This window comes from Perognathus longimembris, chromosome 23 (genome assembly GCF_023159225.1).
Source record: "Perognathus longimembris pacificus isolate PPM17 chromosome 23, ASM2315922v1, whole genome shotgun sequence".
Taxonomy (NCBI): domain Eukaryota; kingdom Metazoa; phylum Chordata; class Mammalia; order Rodentia; family Heteromyidae; genus Perognathus; species Perognathus longimembris.
This window is the reverse complement of record NC_063183.1, coordinates 8,057,513-8,081,888: the sequence shown is the minus strand read 5'-3', so window position 1 is coordinate 8,081,888 and position 24,376 is coordinate 8,057,513. Positions and strand designations below refer to the sequence as shown.

The window sequence follows — 24,376 nt, the reverse complement described above, 5'->3', positions numbered from 1 at the left end:
CTGGGTGGTCCCAGACCCAAACAATGCTTGGGGCGGGGGGGGGGGGGGGAGGCAGCCAGACATCACAGCACTACACAGCCATTCCCCCCCCCCCCTTTATCCAAATTCTTCACTTCCTGAAAAACAAACAAAAACACCACCCAAGCAAGCAGGCCCCAGTTGCTGGGCAGAGCTCAGGCTTCTCCAGGGGAGAGAAAAATGGCCAAAGTGAGACTGGTGGGTCGCCAAAGAACCAGTGCAGTCTGAAAATGGCCCTGGGCAAGTCTCCAGCTTGTCCAGAACATTCTGCCCTCCTGGGTGACTTTAAAGGGTGACAGGTCATTGGGCAAAAAGGCTTAGATAAGGGAGAAATAAACCTCACAGGTCAAATGGCTATTTGTGTTCAGGCTTAACACAGTGCATAGGACTTAAACCCAAGAACAAAGTTTCCTCCACTGTTACATACCCACTAGCATACCTCCAGAAAGGTCTAGACACTGCATTTGTAGTCATCAAACTATAACATAAGGGTTCCAAAACTCACAAGAAGAAATAACACTGGTCATGCTGAAGCTCAGAAATATTCCATCCCCGAAGGGAAGAAGATATAAATAAGGGACCAAGAGCAAGCTGGACAAAGGCTTTATTGGGTTTCCTGTCTACCTTTTGTCCAATCACATATCTGCAGGGCTGTTAGCTTATTCTTTGTCCAATCACATATCTGCAATACTGTTACCTCATTCCCTGTCCAATCACATATCTGCAATACTGTTAGCTCACTCCCTGTCCAATCACATGTCTGCAATACCATTAGCTCACTCTTTGTCCAACTGCATGTCTGCAGAGCTGTCATAAAAAGTCATAAAAATGGAAAGTTCACCCTGGGTCTTCAAGTGCACATAAAACTTGGATGGACAGAATGAATTCAGAATGCTTCTCTTGCTAATCTGTAGATGGTGACCCTGGGGGTGGGAAAGAGTGTCTTGTCACCTCTTGACCCCTTACAGTTCTACCACTAGGTGCCTGGAGGACACGGCCACAGTCTTTGATCTCATTAAACCCTCCTGGGACAGGAGTGTAACATTTCCTGAAGAGAAAGTCTAAGGCTTGGAGAAGTTAGGATTTGCCCAAGGCCACACAGCTGATGAGGTAAAGACCAGTTTGGTAAGCCAAATGGAAAACCAGATTCTCCCACAAGAGGTCTGCCTCTACCATTCTAGGTATTCCTGGCTCTTAAGCCCACACCAAGACTGCCAGCAGGCAAAGTCAAAGCCGGCGGGGGCCTCTTCTCAGAGCAGACCTTCTGGCAGAAAAGGACTCTGGGCTCTGCAGCCAACACACACAGTGTCCAACGCTACCCCCCACAGCATCTCCGGGCAACTGGGCCAGCCACCCAGGAATCCTGGCCACTGAGTAATGCTTGTGGTCACCCACACAGGAGGGTTAAGAGTGAATGCGGCAGAATGGAAAAACTCAATGGAGGCTCATCATGGACCCAACAAGTCCACTTTTAGGCAGGTCCTGAAAAGAGATGTCTCAAAAACCCTATCCACATGTGCCCACAGGGCACTATTGCAGCAGCCTCAGAGGAAGCCCTAAGGCAGAGCCACCCTGGGCAAGCAGGAGTCACCCCTAACTCCTATCCCCACAGGAACTGAGGTAACACAGGATCCTTGCTGCTCTAAATTACCAAGTCTGGAAGTGACTTCCTGCACACAGTAGCTAATGACTGAATTCTTCCAAGCCTTTCCTTTTACCAGGCAAGGAAATTGAGTCACTGAGTATTTAATGTGTCTGTCCAAAGACAAATTAAGGGTGAGGGTCTAGAAAGGATCTAGAAAGGTTCTAGAGAAACATGATGAAGTCGGGAGCTGGTGTCTCATACGTGTCATCCTAGCTACTCAGGAGGCTGAGCTCCGAGGATCACAGTTCACAGTAAAGTCTGTGAGACTCTTATCTCCAATCAATAAGGAGAAAACCGGATGTGGTGCTGTGGCTGCAAGAGGTAGAGCACTACTAGCCTTTAGCAAAAGAGCTCACTGACAGTGCTCAAGCCCTGAGTTCAAGCCCCTGACTGACCAAATGAAAATGAAAATTTTAATAAAGCATGATGAAGTCTTGTTCTGTGGTATCTACGATCAATCTATACATAAAGCCCTAAGCCAGGAAAGCCCTCAAACCCTTTAAGCTCCCTTCATGACACCACTGGGGTAGAGGGGAGCACTCATCCAGGTCCCTGGGGGCATGCTCTGGAAGGTGACACAGGTACCCCAGCCTCATCCTCCTTAGACCCCCTGTCCTTTCGCTTTCCTCTCCCCTGAGAGACTGGGCTTGTGCCACCATCTGCTCCCACAGCCCAAAGCAGCTAGGCCAATTGATAGTGAACAAATGCCTCGAAAGGCGGGAGCCAAAATAAATGACTGGCTCCAGCGTTTGTTATTAAACATGGCATAGATGACTAACCCACTCCCCCCTCCTAAGCCCAGAAGTTACTGTTCCAACCTGCTATACAAGTAAGGACAGGAGTCTGTCTCTGAGCTTCCCATCCCTGCTGCAGGACACAAGGACAAAAATAGCATCTGTGGGGTAGGGCTGGGGGGGGGGGGTGAGTCCCTTAAAGGGACTTAGAGCCTCCTTACACACTCAGCAAAGATCCCAGACAGAAAACACACTGTGCTAAATAAGAGGAAGATACATTGAAAACAAGAAGAAATATGCTTAACTTTTTTTTTTTTGGAAGGTGTTGAGAATGGAATCCCCGGGCCAAGTAACATCCCCCCCACCCCCCCCAAACCTGGCTTTTACTAATAAAAAGGTTAAACAGAGCTGATGAGAGCTGGGTTAATACTGAGCGAGGAAATCATTATCATTCAATCTACCCCCCTTTTAGTTTGGAGCCCTTTGGGTCCCTCCTGGCTTAGGGTTTAGAGTTAGGTCTGTCCTTTGTCCTTTGTGAGAGCAATCCCAAATGCATTCATATTTTACCCTAAGCCCGTGGTTTTGTTACATTTTTATTCTGAAAGGGGCATAAGAAAGCACTGAAGATACAAAGTAGCAAGAAGAAAACGATGCTGAATGAAATTCGCAGCGGCATCTTCATGTTGAGTTCAGGACAAAAAAAAAAAAGATGATACAAAAGGCAATTTGTCCCGGTGCTGACAACTTTGTTATCTTGACTGAGGAGTGGTTTGACATAGTTAGGTTTTAAAAAACAAACTCAGAGCAGTATAATTTACTTTACACTTTGCCCAATTACAGAAAGCAGCTCGTGGTATCTGGCTGGCCGCGTCTACTGAGCCCTTTCCACGCGCCCCGGCTGGGCCTGGCTTCTCGCTGGTCCTCGGCGGATCCCACCACCGTCCCATTCTCATGGAACCGGTGGGCTCCGAGACGACAAGCCACTTACCAAAGGAACCCAGCAATTTAAAAAAAAACAACAACAAAAGAGCCCTCAAACTCCGGGGCTCGTCACGTCCCCGCTGGTCCGAGCGTGCTGGGGGGCGGCGGGGCTGGAACGCCGGGGCCCCCGCGTTCCTTTCCCTGTGATCCCGAACCTGTTACCTAGCGATAGGCCCGGGTCCCACGGGCGGTGTGCGGGAGGGGGCGGCCGCTCGGCCCCGGCTCCCGTGCGGTGCGGCCGGCGGGGCCCCGGAGAGGGAGAGCGGGCGAGGCCGACCCCGCTCCCCACAGCCCGGCGCGCCCCGAGGCCCCCGTGCCCCGCGCCCTACCTTGGTGTGTGGCCGGCTGTCGGGCCGGGAGCGCCCCGACGCTGGACTCGCTCATGGCTGCGCCCCAAGAAGGCAGCGGGGACCGGGAACCCCGCCGACCCCGCTGCCCGCACCGCCGCCCCCGCCCGCAGCCGGCGCCCCGCGGTTCCAGGTTCCGCCGCTGACGCGGGCTGGGGGCGTGGCCAGGTGGTGGGCGTGGCCTGGGGCGGGGTCTGGGGTTTGTGGTGGGGCGTGGCTATGGGTGTGTCCCGAGGGGAGTTCTCTGAGGGGCGTGGTTGTGGGCGTGGCCTCGGCGGCCTTCCCACGGTCTGGCCGGGGACCCCGGCGCAGCGAGCGCACGGGGGAGCGTGGAGTGCAGGGCCTCGTCATTGGGGTACCATGAACACACGGGCTACTTGGGAGGCGGAGAGGTGGAGGAGCCCCAGCAGAACGTTATCAGGGCCTCATCTCAAGGATACTGGTATTCAGCAAGAAGTGCACTCGCTGCCTTACCAGTGTAACTGCAACCCCTCTGTACATCACCTTGACAGTAAAGTTAAATTAAAAGAAACAAAATAAACTGGAGCTGGGGTTGTTGGTGGCTCACATCTGTAATCCTAGCCACTCAGCAGGAGGCTGAGATCGGAGGGGCATGGTTCAAAGACAAATCTGCCACTCTTATTTCTAGCTAATTAACAAAAAGCTGAAACTGCAGGTTTGGTTTTTTTTTTTAAATGTCATTTGAATATGTAACTGTCTCTTCTCCAACTGCAATGCCTACTTAAAGCTCAGTAAACACACAGAGATATATTAAAGGCATAAATCCACTGGGATAGAGGTGACAAAAATATAAAAACAACACTTTAGAGCCAGAACACAGGCTGCGCAATAGTGATCGAAACTGGATCAAGAAATCTGAATCCAGCCAGGAACCACCCTAGGGCTCAGATACCACACTGGGGCTCACTGCTGTAATCCTAGCTACTGGGGAGATGGAGTGAGGATCACAGTTCAAAGCCAGCACAGGCAGGAAAGTTTCTGAGACTCTTATCTCCAATTAACCACCAGAAAACCAGAGTGGCCTTGTAGCTCAAAGTGATAGAGCACTAGCCTTGAGCAAAAGAGCTCAGGGACAGCCCTCAGGGCCAGAGTTCAAGCCTCAGGACAAAATGGAAGAAAAAAATATAAATCCCATACAGTAGGAGTTCCTTTAGAGAATTCCCAAAGGCTCAGAAATTGGCCAGCGCTTTAGCCCTGAGTTCCAGGCACCAAACCCAACTCCATGTGTTCCACACATCAGGCCTGGACCACTCGCCCCAGTGGGATAAATAAAGAGGCCAGGAGTTGGTGGAAGGCAGAAAATTATGTATTAACGCAGCATGCCACAGGAAGGAGCAAAGCAAGCACTTGAGCTCATCTTCAGGGACACAGACCTGTTTAAGCAAAGAATTAGTGGTGGGGAGGGAAAGGTGTGCCTAGAGATTACACAGTCCTGGTGACTGGTTGATTCTTGTCCAGAGGTTCCAGAGGACAAGCTGTCCTCAGTGACTCCAAAGGAAGGAAGCAATCCGGGCTGGATTCCTCGCCTGGTGGGTGTGGCCTGAGCCCTTGATTGTCTGGCTCCTTTGCTTGGGCACAGTTTCTTTTTTTCTGTCCCTACTTATGAGGATGTTATCTCTCCGTGCAGTGGTCTTCCCTGCTGTGGACATTGGTGACTTCTCTGGGCCTAGGTCTCCTTATTCCTAAAACATGGATCTGAAATGTCTTCAAAGGCTTCTTGTTGGGCTGGGGATATGGCCTAGTGGCAAGAGTGCTTGCCTTGTATACATGAGGCCCTGGGTTAGATTCCCTAGCACCACATATACAGAAAACAGCCAGAAGTGGCGCTGTGGCTCAAGTGGCAGAGTGCTAGCCTTGAGCAAAAAGAAGCCAGGGACAGTGCTCAGGCCCTGAGCTCAAGGCCCAGGACTGGCAAAAAACAAAACAAAAAGGCTTCTTGTTAAAGGTCTGGTCCTCCGCTGGGTGCTAGTAAGAAGTGGTGGGACCTGTAAGAGGCGCAGCCTTGAGAGGTCATCCGGTAATTGGCAGTGTGGCCTCCAAGGGGCTTTAGGACTTCAGCCCCTCCCTTCATCTTCCCTCTATTCCTGTCCCAATCATGCTGAAAACAGCATCTTCCCGCGGCCATGAGCTGGAACTTGGGCCCACAGCAACCCTTTCTCTCCTTAAATTCATTCCCTCAGGTGTTTGCTATAGTAACTGGAAGCTGGACATGACAATAGCAAGAGTACTGCAGCATCATTTGTCGCACTCTTTCTGTACTTGCTTTCTTTTCCTTCTCTCCCTTCTTTCTCTCTTTCCTTCTATTTTCTTTCTCTTTCCTTCTATTTTCTTTCTCTCCTTTGTCCCTTCCTTTCTCTCTCTCTCTCTCTCTCTCTCTCTCTCTCTCTCTCTCTCTCTCTCTCTCTCTTTCTGTCTTTCTTTCAAAATGAAATCTTACTACATGGCCCAGTCTGCTCATCTCATCTTGAATTTGTGAGCTCCTCTCAGTGTAAAGCGGGGATCATGGTGGCTCCTGATACAGCAGCTACTGTGTTTTCTGTATTTACAAAGTCACTCTTGGAGATGTCAAAAGGGGCCAAGCAGGGGGGCCATGTTCCAGGCCAAACCCTAATGTCTGGTGTTTAATGTAGGCTACCTTCTTCCCTTAGTCTTAGATTTCAGCCACAGCCACTGTGGAGGCTGCAGCTGCCACCAGATGGCGCTGGAGAGCGGTGCGCGCTGCTGGGACCGTGGGAAGGAGCGCCCTCCCCAGAGGCTCAGGGTCCTGGGGCAGCCATGCTGTGTGTAAACATGGCCACCCAGGGGAGGGCCTGGCCACAGGTGAGTCCTTTATAATGAGTGCTCCAAGAGTGACAAGCTCTGCTCTGCCTCTGGGGACCCTGCCCTCAGGACACCGTGATATTGGCGCAATCTCTCTTCCCCCAAAGCTTGGGCTGCAGCCCTCCAGTGACAGATGGCATCTCACTCTCTGGGTTTGCTCTCTCTGCTTGGCTGCAGAAATTGTGGCAGTCAGGGCCTTGTGAAAACCATATGTGAAAGAACCACAAAAGCTCTTTTGTTTGTTGTTGTTGGGTTTTTGTTGTTGGTGGTGGTGGTAGTGGTGGTTTGGTTTGGTTTTTCCTGGTCCTGGGCCTTGAACTTTGAGCCTAGGCCCTGTCCCTGAAAGTCTCTGGCTCAAGTGGTAGTCTACCAGCTCCACTTCCAACTTTTTGTGATTAATTGGAGATCAGAGTCTCATGAATTTTCCTGCCCAGGCTGGCTTTGAACCATGGTCCTCAGATCTCAGCTTCCTGAGTAGCTAGGATTACAGGTGTGAGCCATCAGCACCCAGCTCAAATGTATGGTGTTTTATGTTATTGGAGTTTTATTTTTGTCCGTTGTGGGGCTTGAACTCAGAACTTGGGCACTGTCCTTGAGCTTTTTTTTTTTTTTTTCTTCCCCTCAAGCCTAATGTTCTGCCATTTTGAGCCACAGTGCCACTTCTGGCTTTCTGGTGGTTCATTGGAAATAAGAATCTCACCGACTCTGGCCTGGGCTGGCATCAAACTGCGGTCCTCAGATCTCAGCCTCTTGAGTAGCTAGGATTACAGCCATAAGCCTCCAGTATCCAGCTCAAGCTTATGTTTTTAAGAACTAAGCATTGAGTACCAGTACCCTAGGCACTATATTAAGCACTGGGAATTTGACACCCACAGAACAAGACAGAAATCTCTGTGCTCCAAGGAGAGAGGCAAGAGAGACAGCCACACACCTGGAAGAAGTCAGGGAAGCAAGAAAGAGTGAAGGGTGTAAGCAAAGTGCAAGGACCTTATTAGGTCCACCCCAGAGGGCTCCATGCAGATGCCCCCACCTCATTAAGTCTCCACCCAGTTACCTGGGTAACCAGCAGACCTGGAGGCAATCTGTGAGTCAGCCATGAATGAGATGTAGGGGATGGGTTATGGAGATCTGGTTGGGAGCATCTGCTGGAGGGACTGGCAGGTGCAAAGGGCCTGAGACAGAACCATGCCCAGAGCGCTGTCATGGAGGGATGGAGGGGGATTGAAGTGGGAAATTGTGGGGGATGTGGCCAGAGGTAACCAGCCTAGCCCTGGAGGGCCACAAGGATCACAATAGGGATTTCAGCATGGGGGTGGGGGTGGGGGTGGGGGAAGGATGCATAGGGTCTGCTGGATCCTATGTTAGATCTATTCTTCCTCTCTTGAAGAACCTCCGGGTGGCTTTCTGTAGCAGGAGCCCAATTTTCTACTTTCCAGTTTTCAATTCCCACCCAGCCTGGGACAGCGCCGGGGTGCTGAGAACTTAGTTGCCAGGCGACTGTGCCTGAGAGCTGGCGTTTCTCCTAGGAGGCAAACGGCCTGCCGGGCGTTCCGGGAGCGCGCGCCCTGCGCCCTCGAGTCCCCTGGGGACCCCCGGCCAGCGCCTGGCATCTGGTGGGGGCGGGGAAGGCAGGGATTCGGGCTCGGATGCCACCAGGTGCCCTCACCCCGGCCGAGCAGGAACTGGGCCCAGCGCCAAACACAGCGAGCCCCAAGTCCGGCTCCAGAGCCGGTGCCAGGCGTGGGGTCTCCGAGGGGACCCGCTGGCGGGCGCGTTGGGAGCCGCAGGTGCCCGGGCGACCGGAGCCAGGGACCCGCGCGGGCCAGGACGCCGCGGGAGCCCGCAGGTGGGCAATGCGCAAGGCGGGGAGGAGAATTGGGGGGGAGGGGAGAGGGCGGCTATGTAGGGAGGGGGAGGCTGCAGCCGCTGTGGGGAGCGGGCACTGGGGCGTAGTCTGGAATCCCAGCTGGCTAGGGACATGGCTCCGGCCTGCTTGGTGAGGGCAAGGCTCTGAGTTCAAATGCCAGCATCGCCAACAGAAAGAGAAAAGAAGGAAGGAAGGAAGGAGGGAGGGAGGCGGGAAGAGAGGGAGGGAGGGAGGGAGGGAGGGGAAGAGAGGGAGAAACAGTAAGAAAGAGAAAAAGAGAGGGAGAAGAAAGAAAGAAAAAAGAAGGAAGGGAAGGAGGGAGGAAGGGATGGAAGGGAAGGGAAGAGGAGGGAAGGAAGGGAAGGGAGAAGAAAACCCAGTGCTCACTACTGTCCATTCACAATCCAATGCAAAGTAAGAAACTCACAGGCTCAGCTCTTCCACAGAATATGCCTATCATAGGTGGAAAAAATGGCTGGGTGCTGGTGGCTCACACTTGTAATCCTAGCTGCTTATAGGAGGCTGAGATCTGAGGGTCCTGGTTCAAAGCCAGCCCAGGCAGTAAAGTCTAATTAACCAGCAAGCAGCTGGAAGGGGAGCTGTGGCTCAAGTGGTAGAGCCTTAGCCTCGAGCTACAAAGTACAGGGACAGTGCCCAGGCCCTGAGTCCAAACCTCAGGACAGGCACAAAGTGGAAATAAATCATGCAAATACAAAGTAAATACAGAGTGTAGTTTTGAGAAGGGGAGGAGGGAGGGGGGAGGAGGGAGGGCTTACCTGGAGCTTGGGGGCGGGGCCCTCTAAGTTGTTTAGCTGGTAGAGGCTAGGATTAAGCTAGATACCCAGGTGACACGCCTGTGCCAAATCTCAGCTACTGAGGTGTCTTTTCAGCCACTCTCCAGCAGGGCCAGTTCCTCACAGATCGATGGGCAGACCCATCAATTAAGGGGCTGGGGGGTGTCTCACATCACCGGGGACAGCGTGTCACCCAGGAATGACAGAATTGACACAAATCAAAGCATCTTTTTTTTTTTTCCTGTGCTGGTACTGGGGCTTGAACTCAGGACTTGGGCGCTGTTCCTTAGCCTTTTCATTCAAGGTTGGTGCTTTGTCACTTGAGCCACAATTCTATTTCTGGCTTTTTGGTGGTTCATTGGAAATAAGAGTCTCATGGACTTTCCTACTTGGGCTGGTTTTGAACCACAATCCTCAGATCTCACCCTCCTGAGTAGCTAGGAATACAGGTGGTGAGCCACCAGGGCCAGCTGGTTTAGAGCATCTTTTAAAAGCAAAACACCTTCCTTTTGAAAGGCCTTTCCTGAATTTATGATGGGAGTCTGTTACAGGAGAAAATTCCAGCTCTCTTTCGGACAATCGCCGTTTTGCATTTAATGGGGTGCTAATATATCCAAGCTGGGAATGCTTTGTGTAAGTCTATATTCTCCTTGTCAATTGCAGAAATCAAATTCTCTCCCTCCCCACCTCCACCCCTTTCTCTCCTCTTTTAGTTGATTAACTTTTTTGAGCCCAGGCCTTCCTGTCCTTTACCCCTGGTGTTCATCTGGGCAGAGCTGATTCGGCCTGCTGAAATGTTGCCCGGGGGAGCGATTGAGCAGCAAACACCCGGGGCTGGGCAGTGTCTACCAGACCTGGCGCTATGCCACGAGGAGAGTGGAAGTTGACTGGGTAAATGTTTCAGGCAGCCCCTCCCCATACCTCCCACTGAGGCTGGGGGGCCGGGGGGGGGGGCGAGTATCTACCTACTTCCTTATGGCGGCCCAGAAATGAAGTAAGCGCTAAGGAGGACTTTGTTCTTTTTATTGTGCTGGTGCCAAGAAAACTGGGGTGAGAGGGAAGGGCTGGGCGCAGTGGAGAGCTCGGCCTTCCTTCCTGAGGACCCAGGCTGCGGAGCAGGCACAGCACCATGCTGGGGGGGCAGGCCAGCCTGCCCATCTGCCGATCCGATCCACAATCCGCGGGGTAGCAGGTGAGAGATGGTTCCTCCACGGCGGCGGCTGGGCACGGAACCTGCCACCAGCTGCAGGAATGGCCTTCCCCAAGCTGGGTGCTGGCCAGCTCCACTGCAGGGCAGAGACACGGGTGCAGGGTACACCAAAGTGGGGGAGCTCAGGGGATGGAGGAAGGGATGGGGGAGGGAGGAGAGGAGAGGAAAGGAGAAAGGAGGGAAAAAGGAAAGAGGGGAAAAAAACAGTAGGAAAAGAGGAAAGGGAGGGAGAGAGGGAGGGAGGGAGGGAGGTAGGGAGGGAGGGAGGGTCGGGAGGGAGGGTAGTGATCTCCGCACTTCTCCCTCATTTTGACCACTGGACAGCAGCTGGGGATCTGGAAGTTTCTGCAGGACTGAGGAACAGGTAGGAGAGGGAAGGAGGGGAGGCCACAGAAACTGGAGGGCCCTAGGGGCAGGCAGGAGGGTAGGGGAGGAGAAGCTGGATGCAAGGAGAGACCAGATGCCCAGCAAATATTTGTTAGTGGGAAGACTGACCATGGGGAGGGCATGAGAGTTAGGAGATGCAGGTTCAGGGCTGTGAGCTGGAGATGGAGTCTGAGCTCCCCCGCCCACCCCCCCATCCTACCTGTGAGATCCTGGGTGAGTGACTGAACCCTCTGGCCTTGGCTGTGGAATGGGCAGCTGCTGGGAGCTCTGGCCTCCCTCAGTGCCCAGCAGAACCACTAAGAAGGTATGGTGAGCTACCAACACTCTCAAGTGTCATCTTATCCTTCTCATCTTCCTCTGATAACACCCTTGATGAGGCTGATCGAAGTTCAGGGCCTACAGATAGATAGAGAGGCTCAGGCTTGAATTCCATTCTGCTTCTCTCCAGCTGTGTGACCTTGGGTACATGACTTCACCTCTTTGGGCTTCCTTGTTGTTCCACAGAAAATGGGAATTAGACTCCATCGCTAGTGCATTGGGAGAGAGCGTGGTTCCGCACCTGGGGACCACAGGCAAGCATTGGATGAATATGAGTGTTGTCCTCCTTTGCTTTAGAGGAGAGAGTTGCTGGGAAGGTCCATAGGGTCAGGGTAAAGGGATAAACAACTTTATCAAAGTCCAGTGAATCACCTGTGTCATTTTTCACCCGGAAAATTTCCCGAAATGAGGTGACAAGAGATGACTCTCTATCACTACTTAATTCCAGCTACCTGAGGTTCAGTGTTCACAGAGATAAACCCCAGTGGCTGGAACACCAGCCAGCACAGCTGGGCACTTCTGGGAAGAGATTTATAAGGCACGAAATATGGGCGCCTGGTGGTTCACACCTGTCATCCTAGCGACTCAGGAGGCTGAGATCTGAGGATCATGGTTCAAAGCTAGCCCAGGCACAAGAGTCTGTGAGACCCTTCTCTCCAATTAACCGAGGGGGGGGGGTGGAGAGGAAGCTGGCAATGGAGGTATGTATTAAGTGGTAGAGTGCTAGCCTTGACTGAAAAAGCCAGGTAAGTGTGAGATTCTGAGTTCAAGCCTCCAGTACTGGCACCAAAAATAAAAATAAAATGATATGACATGGGAAAAGAAGTTGTTCCACATTTTTAAAAGTGAATGACAGGGGGAAAAAAAAACAACCAAGTTCCATTTCTTGTAACACTTAAGTAGGATGATCACTTTAAAGAAAGAAAGAAAAAAGAAGCATCAGTATAGTAGCTCATGCCTGTGACCCCAGCCAGCACTTGGGAGGGAGAAGCAGGAGGATGGAGAGTTCAGGCTAGGTTGGGCTCTAAGAGCAAAAGTGATTTTCCAAAGGAGAGATAGGGTTTATCCTGCAGGGGACACTTAAGTGAAAAGTTATATGGTTGGAGGAAAGGTAACTTACTGTACTTATTAGAGGCTTTATATTCTTGCCTAGCCTTTGCCCGCCCCCCGCCCCCCACCACATCTGGAACCTCCAGTCTTTGAATGGGCTTTGACCTTTTTGTTTTTTAAGCATCTGTATGGGGCTTGAGAGAAAAAGACATTAGCACTGTCAACTTCATCCAGCTTTTTCTCTCCCTCTTTCCCTAGACACGGCTTTCATTTTTAAGTGATCATGAGTTGGGGAAATTCTTGCCTACCATTTTCCTCCATTAAAAAGAACTTGTTTTGGTTTGGTTTTTAATCCTGGACAAGGTTATTAAACACACACACACACACACACACACACACACACACACACACACACCTTTCATTGGGGGAAAAGGAATCACAATCTCTGTTCCTGTTTCTGCTTGAGCAATCTTCATTGCTATCAAAACATGCCCGGCACTGGTGGCTCAGGGCTGTCATCCTAGCTATTTAAGAAGCTGAGTGCCGGGCTGGGAATATGGCCTAGTGGTAAAGTGCTCGCCTCGTATACATGAAGCCCTGGGTTCGATTCCTCAGCACCACATATATAGAAAAAAGCCAGAAGCAGCTCTCTGTGGCTCAAGAGCTAGAGTGCTAGCCTTGAGCAAAAAGAAGCCAGGGACAGTGCTCAGTCCATGCCCCAGGACTGGCAGCAAAAACAAAAGAAGCTGAGAGCTGAGATTGCAATTCAAAAGCAGCCCAGGCAGGAAAGTCTGTGAGATGCTTACCTTCAATTAACCAGCAAAAAACCATGAGAGGAGCTGTGGCTCAAGTAGAGGGCTAAACTTGAGTGGAAAAGTCAAGCAAGAACTCAGGGCCCTGAGTTCAAGCCCCAACTCTCTCTCTCTCTCTCTCTCTCTCTCATCTCTCATAATGGGATTTGAAACATCAAGTCAGATATCAAAAAGAGTAAAAGAGTCCCTGTGAGATTCTTACCTCCAGTTAACCACTCAAAAACCAGAAGGGAGGCTGGGGATATAGCCTAGTGGCAAGAGTGCCTGCCTCGGATACACGAGGCCCTGGGTTCGATTCCCCAGCACCACATATACAGAAAACGGCCAGAAGCGGCGCTGTGGCTCAAGTGGCAGAGTGCTAGCCTTGAGCGGGAAGAAGCCAGGGACAGTGCTCAGGCCCTGAGTCCAAGGCCCAGGACTGGCCAAAAAAAAAAAAAAAAAAAAAAAAAAACCAGAAGGGAGCTGTGGCTCAAGTGGTAGAGCGCTAGCCTTGAGCACAGACTCAGGAACAGAGCCCAGGCCCTGAGTTCAAGCCTACACACACAAAAAAAGCCTACACACACACACACACACACACACACACACAAACTGAACCAAGAGACAGGCAGAACATAGATCACAGTTCCCATCCCCCATGACATATCTGTTGGTCTGTCTCTGTCTATCATCTATCTAATCTATGTGAGCTCGTGAATGTGTACACTTACATAATGCAGAAGTACACTGGAGGGAGTATAAACACACGTGATGTGTACATACGTGTGGGGGGGTATGCGCAGTCCCTCACCAGTGCCCCACATGGAAACCACAATCCATAGTGAGAGCCCAAGTAGATGACTGTCAAAGAGTTTCATATGTGCAAAAATCCCACATCCTCCTGAAGACTTGAAACTGCCTCTGGTGACCTGCAATGTGGGGGCTCTGGGGTGTATTTTAGGGGGGAATCATGATAAGGAAAAAGGTCTGAACTTGTCCCAGGGAGATTTGTTTTGTTTTCATTTGGACATAGGGTCTTGCTATGTAGTCCAGGCTGGCTTTGAACTCATGGTCCTCTTGCCCCAGCCTGTGGAATGCTGGAATGACAGGTGGACAGTACTCTATGTGGGTGAGATGCGCGTGCGCGGTGTGTGTGTGTGTGTGTGTGTGTGTGTGTGTGTGTGTGTGTGTGTGTGTATGTGCCAGTCCTGGGGCTTGAACTCAGGCCTGAGCTGGCTTGCAAAACTTGCCCAATAGTCTGAATTATTCTCTTTCGTTTACAAATAACAGAAATCCAGCTTTAACGTAAGTTAAAAAGAAAATGAAGTGACTCAAGTTTTCTGTGGCCATCTGCCTTCAGGTACGGCTGCATCCTGGTGTGTAAAAATGCCTCTGGCATTTGGTCCTTCTTCCTGTGTATCCCTGGGCTTTGTTCTTTCCTTGCTGACATCACCCTTAGGCAAACTTTCCCCACTGGGGATTTATTGACAGCTTCAGGATTAAATTTTCAAACTCCCAAGTTTAGCTGGAACAAGGCGGGGAGGGGGCAGAGCCAGAGAGAAAGCTTCTCCCTTCTTTAGAATTAGATCCCACTGGCACTGACTGGGTTATTATATACCCTGGCCTAATTATTGTAGCCAGGAAAAAATAAATCACTCCACTTGGGTCCTGTGTCCACCGCCAGCCGGCTAAGGGATGAGAGTAGAGGTAAAGCAGCATTGCAGCAACGTTTCCCATGGCAGACAGAAACAGGTGCTAGCAGCGACAGAATAAAGAAAACCAGACAGCTCATGATACCCAGCCTGTGAACTAGAGAAAGCCAACCAGTGTTCAGGTGTTCAAAAGTGGAACCTGTCTCATTTACATAGAGATAAATTTAGGATAATTGCCTGAGCTTTAAGAACATTCTACTTCCTTCTTCCTCATTCATCCACCACGTAGGCTGAAAACCAACAATGCAGGGCTGGTGGCGGGGGGGCGGGGGGGGGGACTGTCTTTTATTTTCCTTCCTTCTCACCCTCCCCATATTGACTCAGCCAACAAATCCTTACTGACTTTTCCATTTTTCAAATTGTTTTTCTTCTCAGCTGGGTGCCGGGGACTGATAGCCTGTAATCCTAGTTACTTAGGAGGCGGAGATCTGAGGATCCCAATTCGAAGCCAGCCAAGGCAGGAAAGAACATGAGACACTTAACCTCCGATAAACTACTCGGAAAAGGACAGAATTGGCATGTGGCTCAAGTGGGATAGTGCCTAGGCCCTGAGTTCAAATCTCAGGTCTGGCAAATATATATTTCCTTCTTTTCCCACTGACCCTACACTGCAGCTCTTACTCCTCTGCTATAGGGGTGGTTTTCCAGGAAGTCTAGTCCAGATCCTGGAGCCCCTGGAACTTGACCAGGAACCTTTTCCTATGTCTAGCCTAGTGGCCTGAAGGATGGCAGTGGACACTGATTGGCCAGGCTAGGGTCATGTGACTGCCCCCCCCCCCCCGCGCTGATCAAGCATTAATGGGTACTTCCTGTATCACTTGGCCCAAGTGATAAGGAAGAAAAGATGTGCAGAGAAAAAAAAAATCAGGACAAGGTGCCCAGAGCAGGGGCATGGGTAGCAGACACGTAAAGATAGGAATCAAATTCTCATTGCTTTGGTCTGAGAAGTACACTGTGTCTGAAGATGAGAACTTGTGGAACCGATAAAACCACGTTTTCCTGCTGCAAGTGGTCATAGCGGCTGCCTCTTCAGTGCTCTGTGTCCCACAAACTACTCATCTGTTGCGCATTCTCACTCATTTGTGCATTAAACCCCAGACACACAAGTGCAATCAAAATGCTCAAAGGTGCTGGTGGCTCATACCTGTCATTCTAGCTACTCTAGAGGCAGAGATTGGGAGGCTTGAGGTTCAAGGCCAGCCTAGGGGAATGGCCTCAAGAGATCCCATCTCAGCCTACAGCCAGGTGCGGTGGCCTATGTCTGTCCTTCTAGCCACCATGGGTGTTAGTAGGAGGATCAAACAAGACCCTACCTCAAAAATAACCAGTGCAAAAAGCCTGAAAGTATGGCTCAAGCAGTAGAGTCCTTTCCTAGCAAGGATAAAGCCTTGGGTTCAAACCCCAGTACTTCCTTGTTCTTCTCATCCTTTGGCTCATTGCTTTCACCCCAGCCCCCAGCCCGAAGAATGCATTAGTTAAGGTGTAACTTGGATTGACTATATCAAACATCCTCTAAAAATCCAATAGTTTAAACAAAATACACTTTTCTTCTAATAGTCAGAACTGATACAATGGCTGTTTTGTGAAGCCACCCTCTATCCTAATCGTGTGTGTGTGTGTGTGTGTGTGTGTGTGTGTGTGTGTGCCTACTGGGCCTTGAACTCAGGACCTGGGTAATGCCCCTTAGCCTTTTTGTTCAAGGCTGGCACTCTACCTCTTGAACCTCAGCTCCACTTCTGGCTGTTTGGTGGTTAATTGAAGATAAGAGTCTCTCGGAGAACTCCCCTGCTTCAGCTCTTTTGAATCATGACCCACAGATCTCAGCCTCCTGAGCAGCTAGGATTACAGATATTGTATCTTTGTACACATGGCCCAAGCTGGTGCATCATATCCATGTTCCAGCCCAGACGGTGAAAGGGAGGGATGACCTATTTCCTTCAACAGTACTACCTGGACATTGCATATAGCCCAAATCCCTTGGACTGCTCTCCGGTGCCTATGTAGGCACAGGGAGGCTGGGAAATGTAGTAATTATTCTGGACAGCTGTTTACCCAGCTGTGAGACAAGCCGAAGAGATATTGCAAGATAACTGGCAATCTCCACATGCAAGTCAAGGAAGAAAGAAAGGAAGAAAGAAAGAAAGAAAGAAAGAAAGAAAGAGAGAGAGAGAAACAGAGAAACAGAGAGGGAGAGAGGGAGGGAGGGAAAGAGGGAGGGAGGGAGGGAGGGAGAGAAACTTGATAAGCAAACTCTATTGTTGATGTTATATTTAAAGTTCTAGGTGAATTTCCTTTGGCGTATGCCACCTGGCTATTGTATATGTTTTTGGTACACTGAGTATTGTATATATGCCTACCTGATCTAGGGAAGGGAAAGAAAACGAGGGTGTAAGATATCACAAGAAATGTACTCACTGCCCTATTATGTAACTGTACCCCTTTTGCACAACACCTTGTCAACAAAATTTAATTAATAAATAAAAGAAAGAAAGAAAGAAAGAAACATGAATTTTCCCCTTCCTCTCTGTCTACAGATTTTAAAAAAGAAGATCCTTGAGTGACTACAAATACAGACTTGTTCTACCAGCCCTGGTTGAAGACTCTACTAGCATGTCTGCCTATGACAGAAATCGCTACTATGAGGAGGAGGCAGATGACCCTGAGTATCCAGGGGGTCAGAACTCAATGCAAGGCCATTGGAGAACCCAGGGGTACCCCGCCACCAGGAGCAATCCCTACTCTGCAGGTTCCAGGATGAACTCCTTTGCAGAACCAGATTATCCTGAATCTCTCAAGAACTCTGCTTACCGAAGCACCAGGATGAATCCCTATGCTGAAGGTTCCAGAACTGGTTCAGACTTTCACACATCTCTACCAGAGCCAGATTATTTTGGCTTTCCAAGCAATCCATCATCCAGAGAGCCTGACTCCCCTAGACAGCAACAGAATCCTAATTTTGCCAGCTCCAGGACATATCCACACTATTTAGGGCCCCTGGGAGAACCTGACTACCCTGGAGCTCAAGATAGCTCCCGCCAGCCTTCCTCCAGAGCCAATTCTAGCCCTCGAGGCCCCAGAAGGATTCTAGAACACCCAAGCTCCAGAGTCAGTCCCTACACAGACTCCCTGGCAGAGCCAGACTATCCAGGTGCTCGCCACCAGCCTAATGCTCTGCTCATTTTTGAGAAACCGGACTACCCAGGTTCTGAGGATGATGTCGACCCCCCAAAGTTCTGGGGAAAACCTGATTACCCAGGTGCTGAAGATGGTCTCCAGTATGGCTCTTCTGAGACCCCAGGAACAGCTAGAGGGTAAGTTCCATCATAGGTGGGGGCTGAGTACTGGATCAATTCAATGCTGCCTGGTAAGTGGGGTTTGGACGAATGGCAGGTTCTATGACTAGAAGTCAGAAGCCATATATCTCCACCTCAGGCTCCCAGCCCTTACCCGAGCTTCACCTCTCTTCTAATGCACCTACCTCTGCCTTGCCCAACCCCTGAAAGACAACTGGCTCTTCATTGTTTCATCTCTATATTACCATTGAGGCTGAGGTCCCAATTTGGTGGCCATAAATACAGATGTTGTAACCAGAATCACATCAACAGTAATGGATTTTTATTGGGATGGCATTATAGATCCACTGAGTTTTAATTCCTTAAATATTGCTCTAGAGATTGAACCCAGTACTTTACATATATGTCAAGCAAATGCTCTACCACTCGGGCCATGCCCAAAGCTCTTTGTTTTTTTGCTTGCTTGTTTGATTTTTTTATTTTTGGTGTGTGTGTGCGCGTGCATGCACACACATGCACGCACGCACACGCTGGTCCTAGGGCTTGAACTCAGAGACCTGGAAGCTGTTCCTGAGCTTTATTTGCTCAAGGCTAGTGATCTACCATTTGAGCCACAATTTTATTTCTGGCTTTTCTTGGTCGTTAATTGGACAAAAGAGTCAGACTTTGATGGATAGGCTGGCTTCAAACCATGATCCTCAGATCTCAGCCTCCTGAGTAGCTAGGATTACAGGCATGAGCTACCAGCACTGACAAAGTTTACCAAGTACAGTTATTGGCAGCATTCATTGGGTGACTTAGTTCTACCAAATCTACTTTTTTCCCTAGATTAAGTTTTTCCAGTGTTCATGTTGACAAGACATTTCTTCAGTCAATATTTTGTGTTGAATCTATAACAAATTTTATCATGTAATTTTTCACTAGTCTGAGTCTTTGCATTTGTATCAATGATATTTATGAAATTTACTTTATTAAAAAATCTGTCGGGGGCGGCTGGGGATATGGCCTAGTGGCAAGAGAGCTTGCCTCGTATACATGAGGCCCTGGGTTCGATTCCCCAGCACCACATATACAGAAAACGGCCAGAAGTGGCGCTGTGGCTCAAGTGGCAGAGTGCTAGCCTTGAGCAAAAGGAAGCCAGGGACAGTGCTCAGGCCCTGAGTCCAAGGCCCAGGACTGGCAAAAAAAAAAAAAAAAAATCTGTCAGGGGGCTGGGAATTGGCCAGTGGTAAAGTGCTCGTCTTGCATACATGAAGCCCTAGGTTCGATTTCTCAGCACCACATATATAGAAAAAGCTGGAAGTGGCACTGTAGCTCAAGTGGCAGAGTGCTAGCCTTGAGCAAAAAGAAGCAAGGGACAGTGCTCAGGCCCTGAGTTCAAGCCCCAAAACTGGCAAAAAAAGAACACCCCAAAACCAAACAAAAAAATCTGTCATGCCACTACAGATCGAGAGTTTGAGGATATCCTGAGTTACATAGTAAGACTCCAAACAAAACAGAACAAAATAATGGCTTATGTTCCTCTCTCCAGGAAGAAAGTTGTAGAACTTGTGTGTGCAGCAATCCAAATGTCTTTAGGACATAGTAAAGTGGGATTTAAGTAGAACTAATGGAGACAGGTCAAAATCCTTTCTTAGTCTTACCTCTCAATGCCTGACTCACCATCCCAAGATATACCTTTGGCCCTGTCCCTCTGATTTTCATTTTCTATAGGTCTCCATAACTGAAAGAGAAAGGTCACATGACTGCAGTTCCAACACATTTATAACTGAGAATGTCCTGTGCTAACAACCTCAGGTGCCAGCCCCAAACCAGCCTGACCCATCTTTATTTCCTGACCCCCCCCCCACCTTCCCTCACCTCAGAACTCCAGGCCAGTGTTTCTTGACCTTGGATGGTCCTAAGAATTGCTTTACTACCTGTGGCTCATCTAAATAAATAAATATATATAATGTATTGCATATAACCATATACATATATGTGTGTATATATATAAGCATATATTATGCATAACCATATATATGTGGGTGGGGGGATAGATGGATGGATGGTTGAGTGGGTAGATGGGTGAATGAATGACTGAATGGATAAATGGATGTATAGATGGATGGATGAATGGATAGCTAAATGGATGGGTGTATAGATGTATGCATGGTTGGCAGTTTGGGTAGAAAGATATGTTGATGGATGAATGACTTGGTGGATGGATGGATGGATGAATGGATGGATAGATGGATGGATGGGTGGGGTGTATGGATGACCGTCCTCCCCATTTATGGATGAATGATCATCATTTGGGGATTTCAGGATGTCCATCAGAACCTCTTCAATCCAGCCCTCATTTCATTGCAGGAGGGATGGCCCTTTGGACATCCTTGGGAGTGAGTGTGATGATTACTCTGAAAGCATTGAAATGGCATCCATGCAGAGGGCAAATCCACGTGGCCCCTATCTGCCAGGAGCTCCCGGAATCGGCTATGGTAAGCACATCATGTGCGGGCAGGAGGTCCCAGCAGCAGGCCAGGCATCTCCCTCTCCTCTTAGACACCCTTCCTGGACACAAGACTGGAGACAAACCAGTGTCTTAGAAAGCCAAGGATCAGCCATGATCAGAGGTTCAGGCCCAGTGTGTGAGAACCGCGCCTGCGCATTGGGAGTCTGCCTGAGGAACACACCACCTATCACTAGCCTGGGGGGAAAAAATCTCAAAATGCAAACCCTTATTTTTGTGGTAGTGCTGCAGCTAGAATCCAGAGAGAGCTACCTGCATGGTAGGCAAGCAGGCGCCCTCCCTTACCCCCCACACTCACCACTTGGAGAGGCTCATTGCTTTCCCTCAATCATGAGCTCAAAGCATTGTGAGCCAAACCATTTGTAAGCTGGAGGCCATCTGCACGAGTGGAAAACATACCTGAACATCTGCATGGGAAATATTTGAGGGCTCAAATACGTGTGAGTCACACAGGGATATTGAAGACATTGAGGTAACCCATTCCCAATGGCTGGCGTAAAGGGACCCTTGAACAGCCAGAAAATGATCTTAACTCTTCCTATGCATAAAGCACAGATAGTTACACTAGAGCACATAGGTAAACATCCAGCGTCTGCAGTATTAAAAGTTAATGGATTCTGGGACTGTGGCCTAGTGGTAGAGTGCTCGCCTCGCAGACATGAAGCCCTGGGTTCGATTCCTCAGCATCACACATACAGAAAAAGCCGGAAGTGGTGCTGTGGCTCAAGTGGTAGACTGCTAGCCTTGAGCAAAAAGAAGCCAAGGGCAGTGGTCAGGCCCTTAGTTCAAGCCCTAGGACTGGCAAAAAAAAAAAAAGTTGATGGTCACCTACTGCTGGTGGCTCACACCTGTCATCCTAGCTACTCAGGAGGCTGTGATCTGAGGATCATGGTTTGAAGCCAGCCCAGGTAGAAAAGTCCCCATGAGATTCTTTTTGTTTAATTTCATTTTTGTTTGGTCATGGGGTTTGACTTTAGGGCCTAAATGCTGCCTGAGTCTCACTGAGACTTCTCTGCACGGGCTGGCTTTGAACTGTGATCCTCAGACTCAGCCTCTTCAGTAGCTAGGATGACAAGCATGCGCCACCAGCGCCCGGCTCCTCATGAGACTCTTTTTTTTTTTTTTTTTTTGGCCAGTCCTGGGCCTTGGACTCAGGGCCTGAGCACTGTCCCTGGCTTCTTCCCGCTCAAGGCTAGCACTCTGCCACTTGAGCCACAGCGCCGCTTCTGGCCGTTTTCTGTATATGTGGTGCTGGGGAATCGAACCTAGGGCCTCATGTATCCGAGGCAGGCACTCTTGCCACTAGGCTATATCCCCAGCCCCCCTCATGAGACTCTTTATCTCCAATTAACTACTTGAAAACTAAAAGTAAAGCTGTGGCTCAAGGTGGTAGAGTGCCAGCCTTGAGCTTAGGGACAGTATCCAGGCCCTGAGTTCAAGTCCCGTGGCAGAAGAAAAACATTTTTTTTTTAAGAACTAGGATAAGAATCTCTATGTATCAGCATTCAGGTCCAGTAATTAAGTCATGTTTGGTTAGGTTTATAGTTTAGTTATGTGAGTAAGGTGTATCCTGGATGTCCCTGTGGTGATTATTTCTTTAAAAAATATTTTATTGTTATTATAAAGGTGACATACAGAGGGGTTAGTTACTTAAGTCGGGTAAAGAGTACATTTATTTTTGGGACAATGTCAACCTTTCCCTCTCTCTCTCCCAGGGCAATTATTTCTCTAACTACAGCTTGTAGTCAGATGAAAACTGCTGCTTATATTTAATGAAGAATTTTTAAAAATGTGTACTATTGTCTATTCAAGTTTTTTTTGTTTGTTCTAGGAGGGTTTTGTTTGTTTGTTTTAGACAGAGTCTTGTTATGGAGCAGCAGGCTGATCTTGAACTCACTATCCTTCTGTCTCTACCTTGTGAGTGCGGGGATTATAGGCATGCATCGCCATGTTTGGCTCTTCACACAAGTTCTAAACCATGGGGCTGGTAGGGCCTCAAAGACAAAGTAACAATGTGAATGCTAACCATTTCTAGCACATTAAGAGCCATTATGCACTCAATAGAACCGAGTATGGAGGGATTCATGTACAACATCTCCCTTTCTGTTTGTTCTAGCAAACTCTGCTTATGTGGATGAAAGCAGCCCTGTGTGTGCATATGGAAACCCAGTAGTGCCTGACTATGATTGGCACTCATCACCCCAAGGTAAGTCCTCATGGACCAAAGGCCAGGCCTTCAGCACAGGTGAAGAAACTGCTCCAGGCAACACGTGGCAATGATACTGAAAAAACCACAGCAACTTGATCAGGTCCTTTATCTCCACAGTCTCTGTTTCAGCACCGAAAGAGCAATGGCTTGAGGATAAAGGGACTTAAAGGGATTTATTTTCTCATGCCACAAGAAGAATGGAAGGAGAAAGTTCAAAGTTAGTTCAACATCAAAACTTTCCCTCCTTAGCCAGGGGCCGGTGGTTCACACCTATAATCCAAGCTACTCAGGAGGCTGAGATCTAAATATCGTGGTTTGAAGCCAGTCCAGGCAGCAAAGTCTGTGAGACTCTTTTCTCTAATTAACCCCACAAAAGCTGGAAGTGGCGCTGTGGCTCAAAGTAGTAGAGCCTTGAACCCCAAAGCTCAGGGACGGCTTCCAGGCCCTGAGTTCAAGTCCCATGACTGACAACCAAACAAACTTCCCCCTCTATAGCTTCTTTCTCCACTTTTGCAGGTAAATGTTCATCCTCTTGTTTTCAAAGTGATTACATGAAAGAGGTGAACCAGGAGCAAGTTGTCTCCTTCCTTATTATTATTATTATTATTATTATTATTATTATTTGGTGGCACTGGAGTTTGAATTCAGGGCCTTGCACTTGCGAGGCGGGTACTCTACCACTTGAGCTCCATCCTCAGCCCTTTTGGCTTTGGTTTGTGTATTCAGACCAGGTCTCATGCTTTTGCCCAGGCGGGCTTCAGATGGTGATCCCCTTATCTCTACCTTCCTAGAAGCTGGGATTATAGCTGTAAGCCACCATGCTCAGCGTCCCTGAAGGCCATCATATGTCTCATTGGCTCAAATTGGGTCACATGTTCACCCGTAGCTGCAAAGAAAGCTGGGAGAATCTGAACTTCAGATAATGTGGGTTCTGCTGGCACAAGAGAAAAGAATGCAGATTGAGGAGACAGACAGAGAGTACTGTCCACAACCTGAGACAGACTACAACCAAACTTGGATGTACACAGGCATAGATACTTACAAATTATTTTTTATTTATTTATTTATTTTTGGCCAGTCCTGGGCCTTGGACTCAGGGCCTGAGCACCAACCCTTGCTTCTTCCCGCTCAAGGCTAGCACTCTGCCACCTGAGACACAGCGCCCCTACTGGCCGTTTTCCATATATGTGGTGCTGGGGAATCGAACAGAGAGCTTCATGTGTAGGAGGAAAGCACTCTTGCCACTAGGCCATATTCCCAGCCCCAGATACTTATAAATTATAAGCCGGAAGCACTGAAGGAGAAAGGACAGCTTGCCCTAGGGTTCTGGGTCCTTTAGAAGAACCTCTGTCTTCTCTTTCTAGAATGCCATTGAAGGATTCTGTTTCTGATGTCTTCCCATAGTTACCACGATTGAATTCTCTGCAGGAGAATAACAGATATTCGGAGAAGATCACCCCCCCTTAGGGGGAGGGGAGCAGATGAGGGGAATTATGTGGGGATTTTGTGCTGGTTTCGGGTGCATTCATCCTGGCACTGAAAACCTCTAGAGGAAGCGCCTACACCCTGCTCATGCCCCTCCCCTGCTGGGTCCTCCAGTGTGAGCACTTAGAGGAGAGGAGGGGGTCTTTGAAGACCACCCAGGTGAAGGGGAAGACTCACAGGAGGCA

The 24,376-nt window shown here is 49.3% G+C and overlaps 2 protein-coding genes across 2 annotated transcripts in view; one reads left to right on the top strand and one right to left on the bottom strand.

The window, feature by feature from the left end:
* Nucleotides 1-3,838, bottom strand: part of Tmc7 (transmembrane channel like 7) — a 30,184-nt gene extending 26,346 nt beyond the window's left edge. Inside the window, exon 1 of the mRNA XM_048332775.1 lies at nucleotides 3,708-3,838. Coding sequence (XP_048188732.1) covers nucleotides 3,708-3,762 — 55 coding nt within the window. The 5' untranslated portion in view covers nucleotides 3,763-3,838. The remainder of the gene's footprint in view (nucleotides 1-3,707) is intronic.
* A 6,541-nt stretch (nucleotides 3,839-10,379) lies between these two features.
* Nucleotides 10,380-24,376, top strand: part of Tmc5 (transmembrane channel like 5) — a 42,243-nt gene continuing 28,246 nt past the window's right edge. The window contains exons 1-4 of the mRNA XM_048332792.1: nucleotides 10,380-10,419; nucleotides 17,227-18,003; nucleotides 20,338-20,465; nucleotides 22,614-22,703. Coding sequence (XP_048188749.1) covers nucleotides 17,303-18,003; nucleotides 20,338-20,465; nucleotides 22,614-22,703 — 919 coding nt within the window. The 5' untranslated portion in view covers nucleotides 10,380-10,419; nucleotides 17,227-17,302. The remainder of the gene's footprint in view (nucleotides 10,420-17,226; nucleotides 18,004-20,337; nucleotides 20,466-22,613; nucleotides 22,704-24,376) is intronic.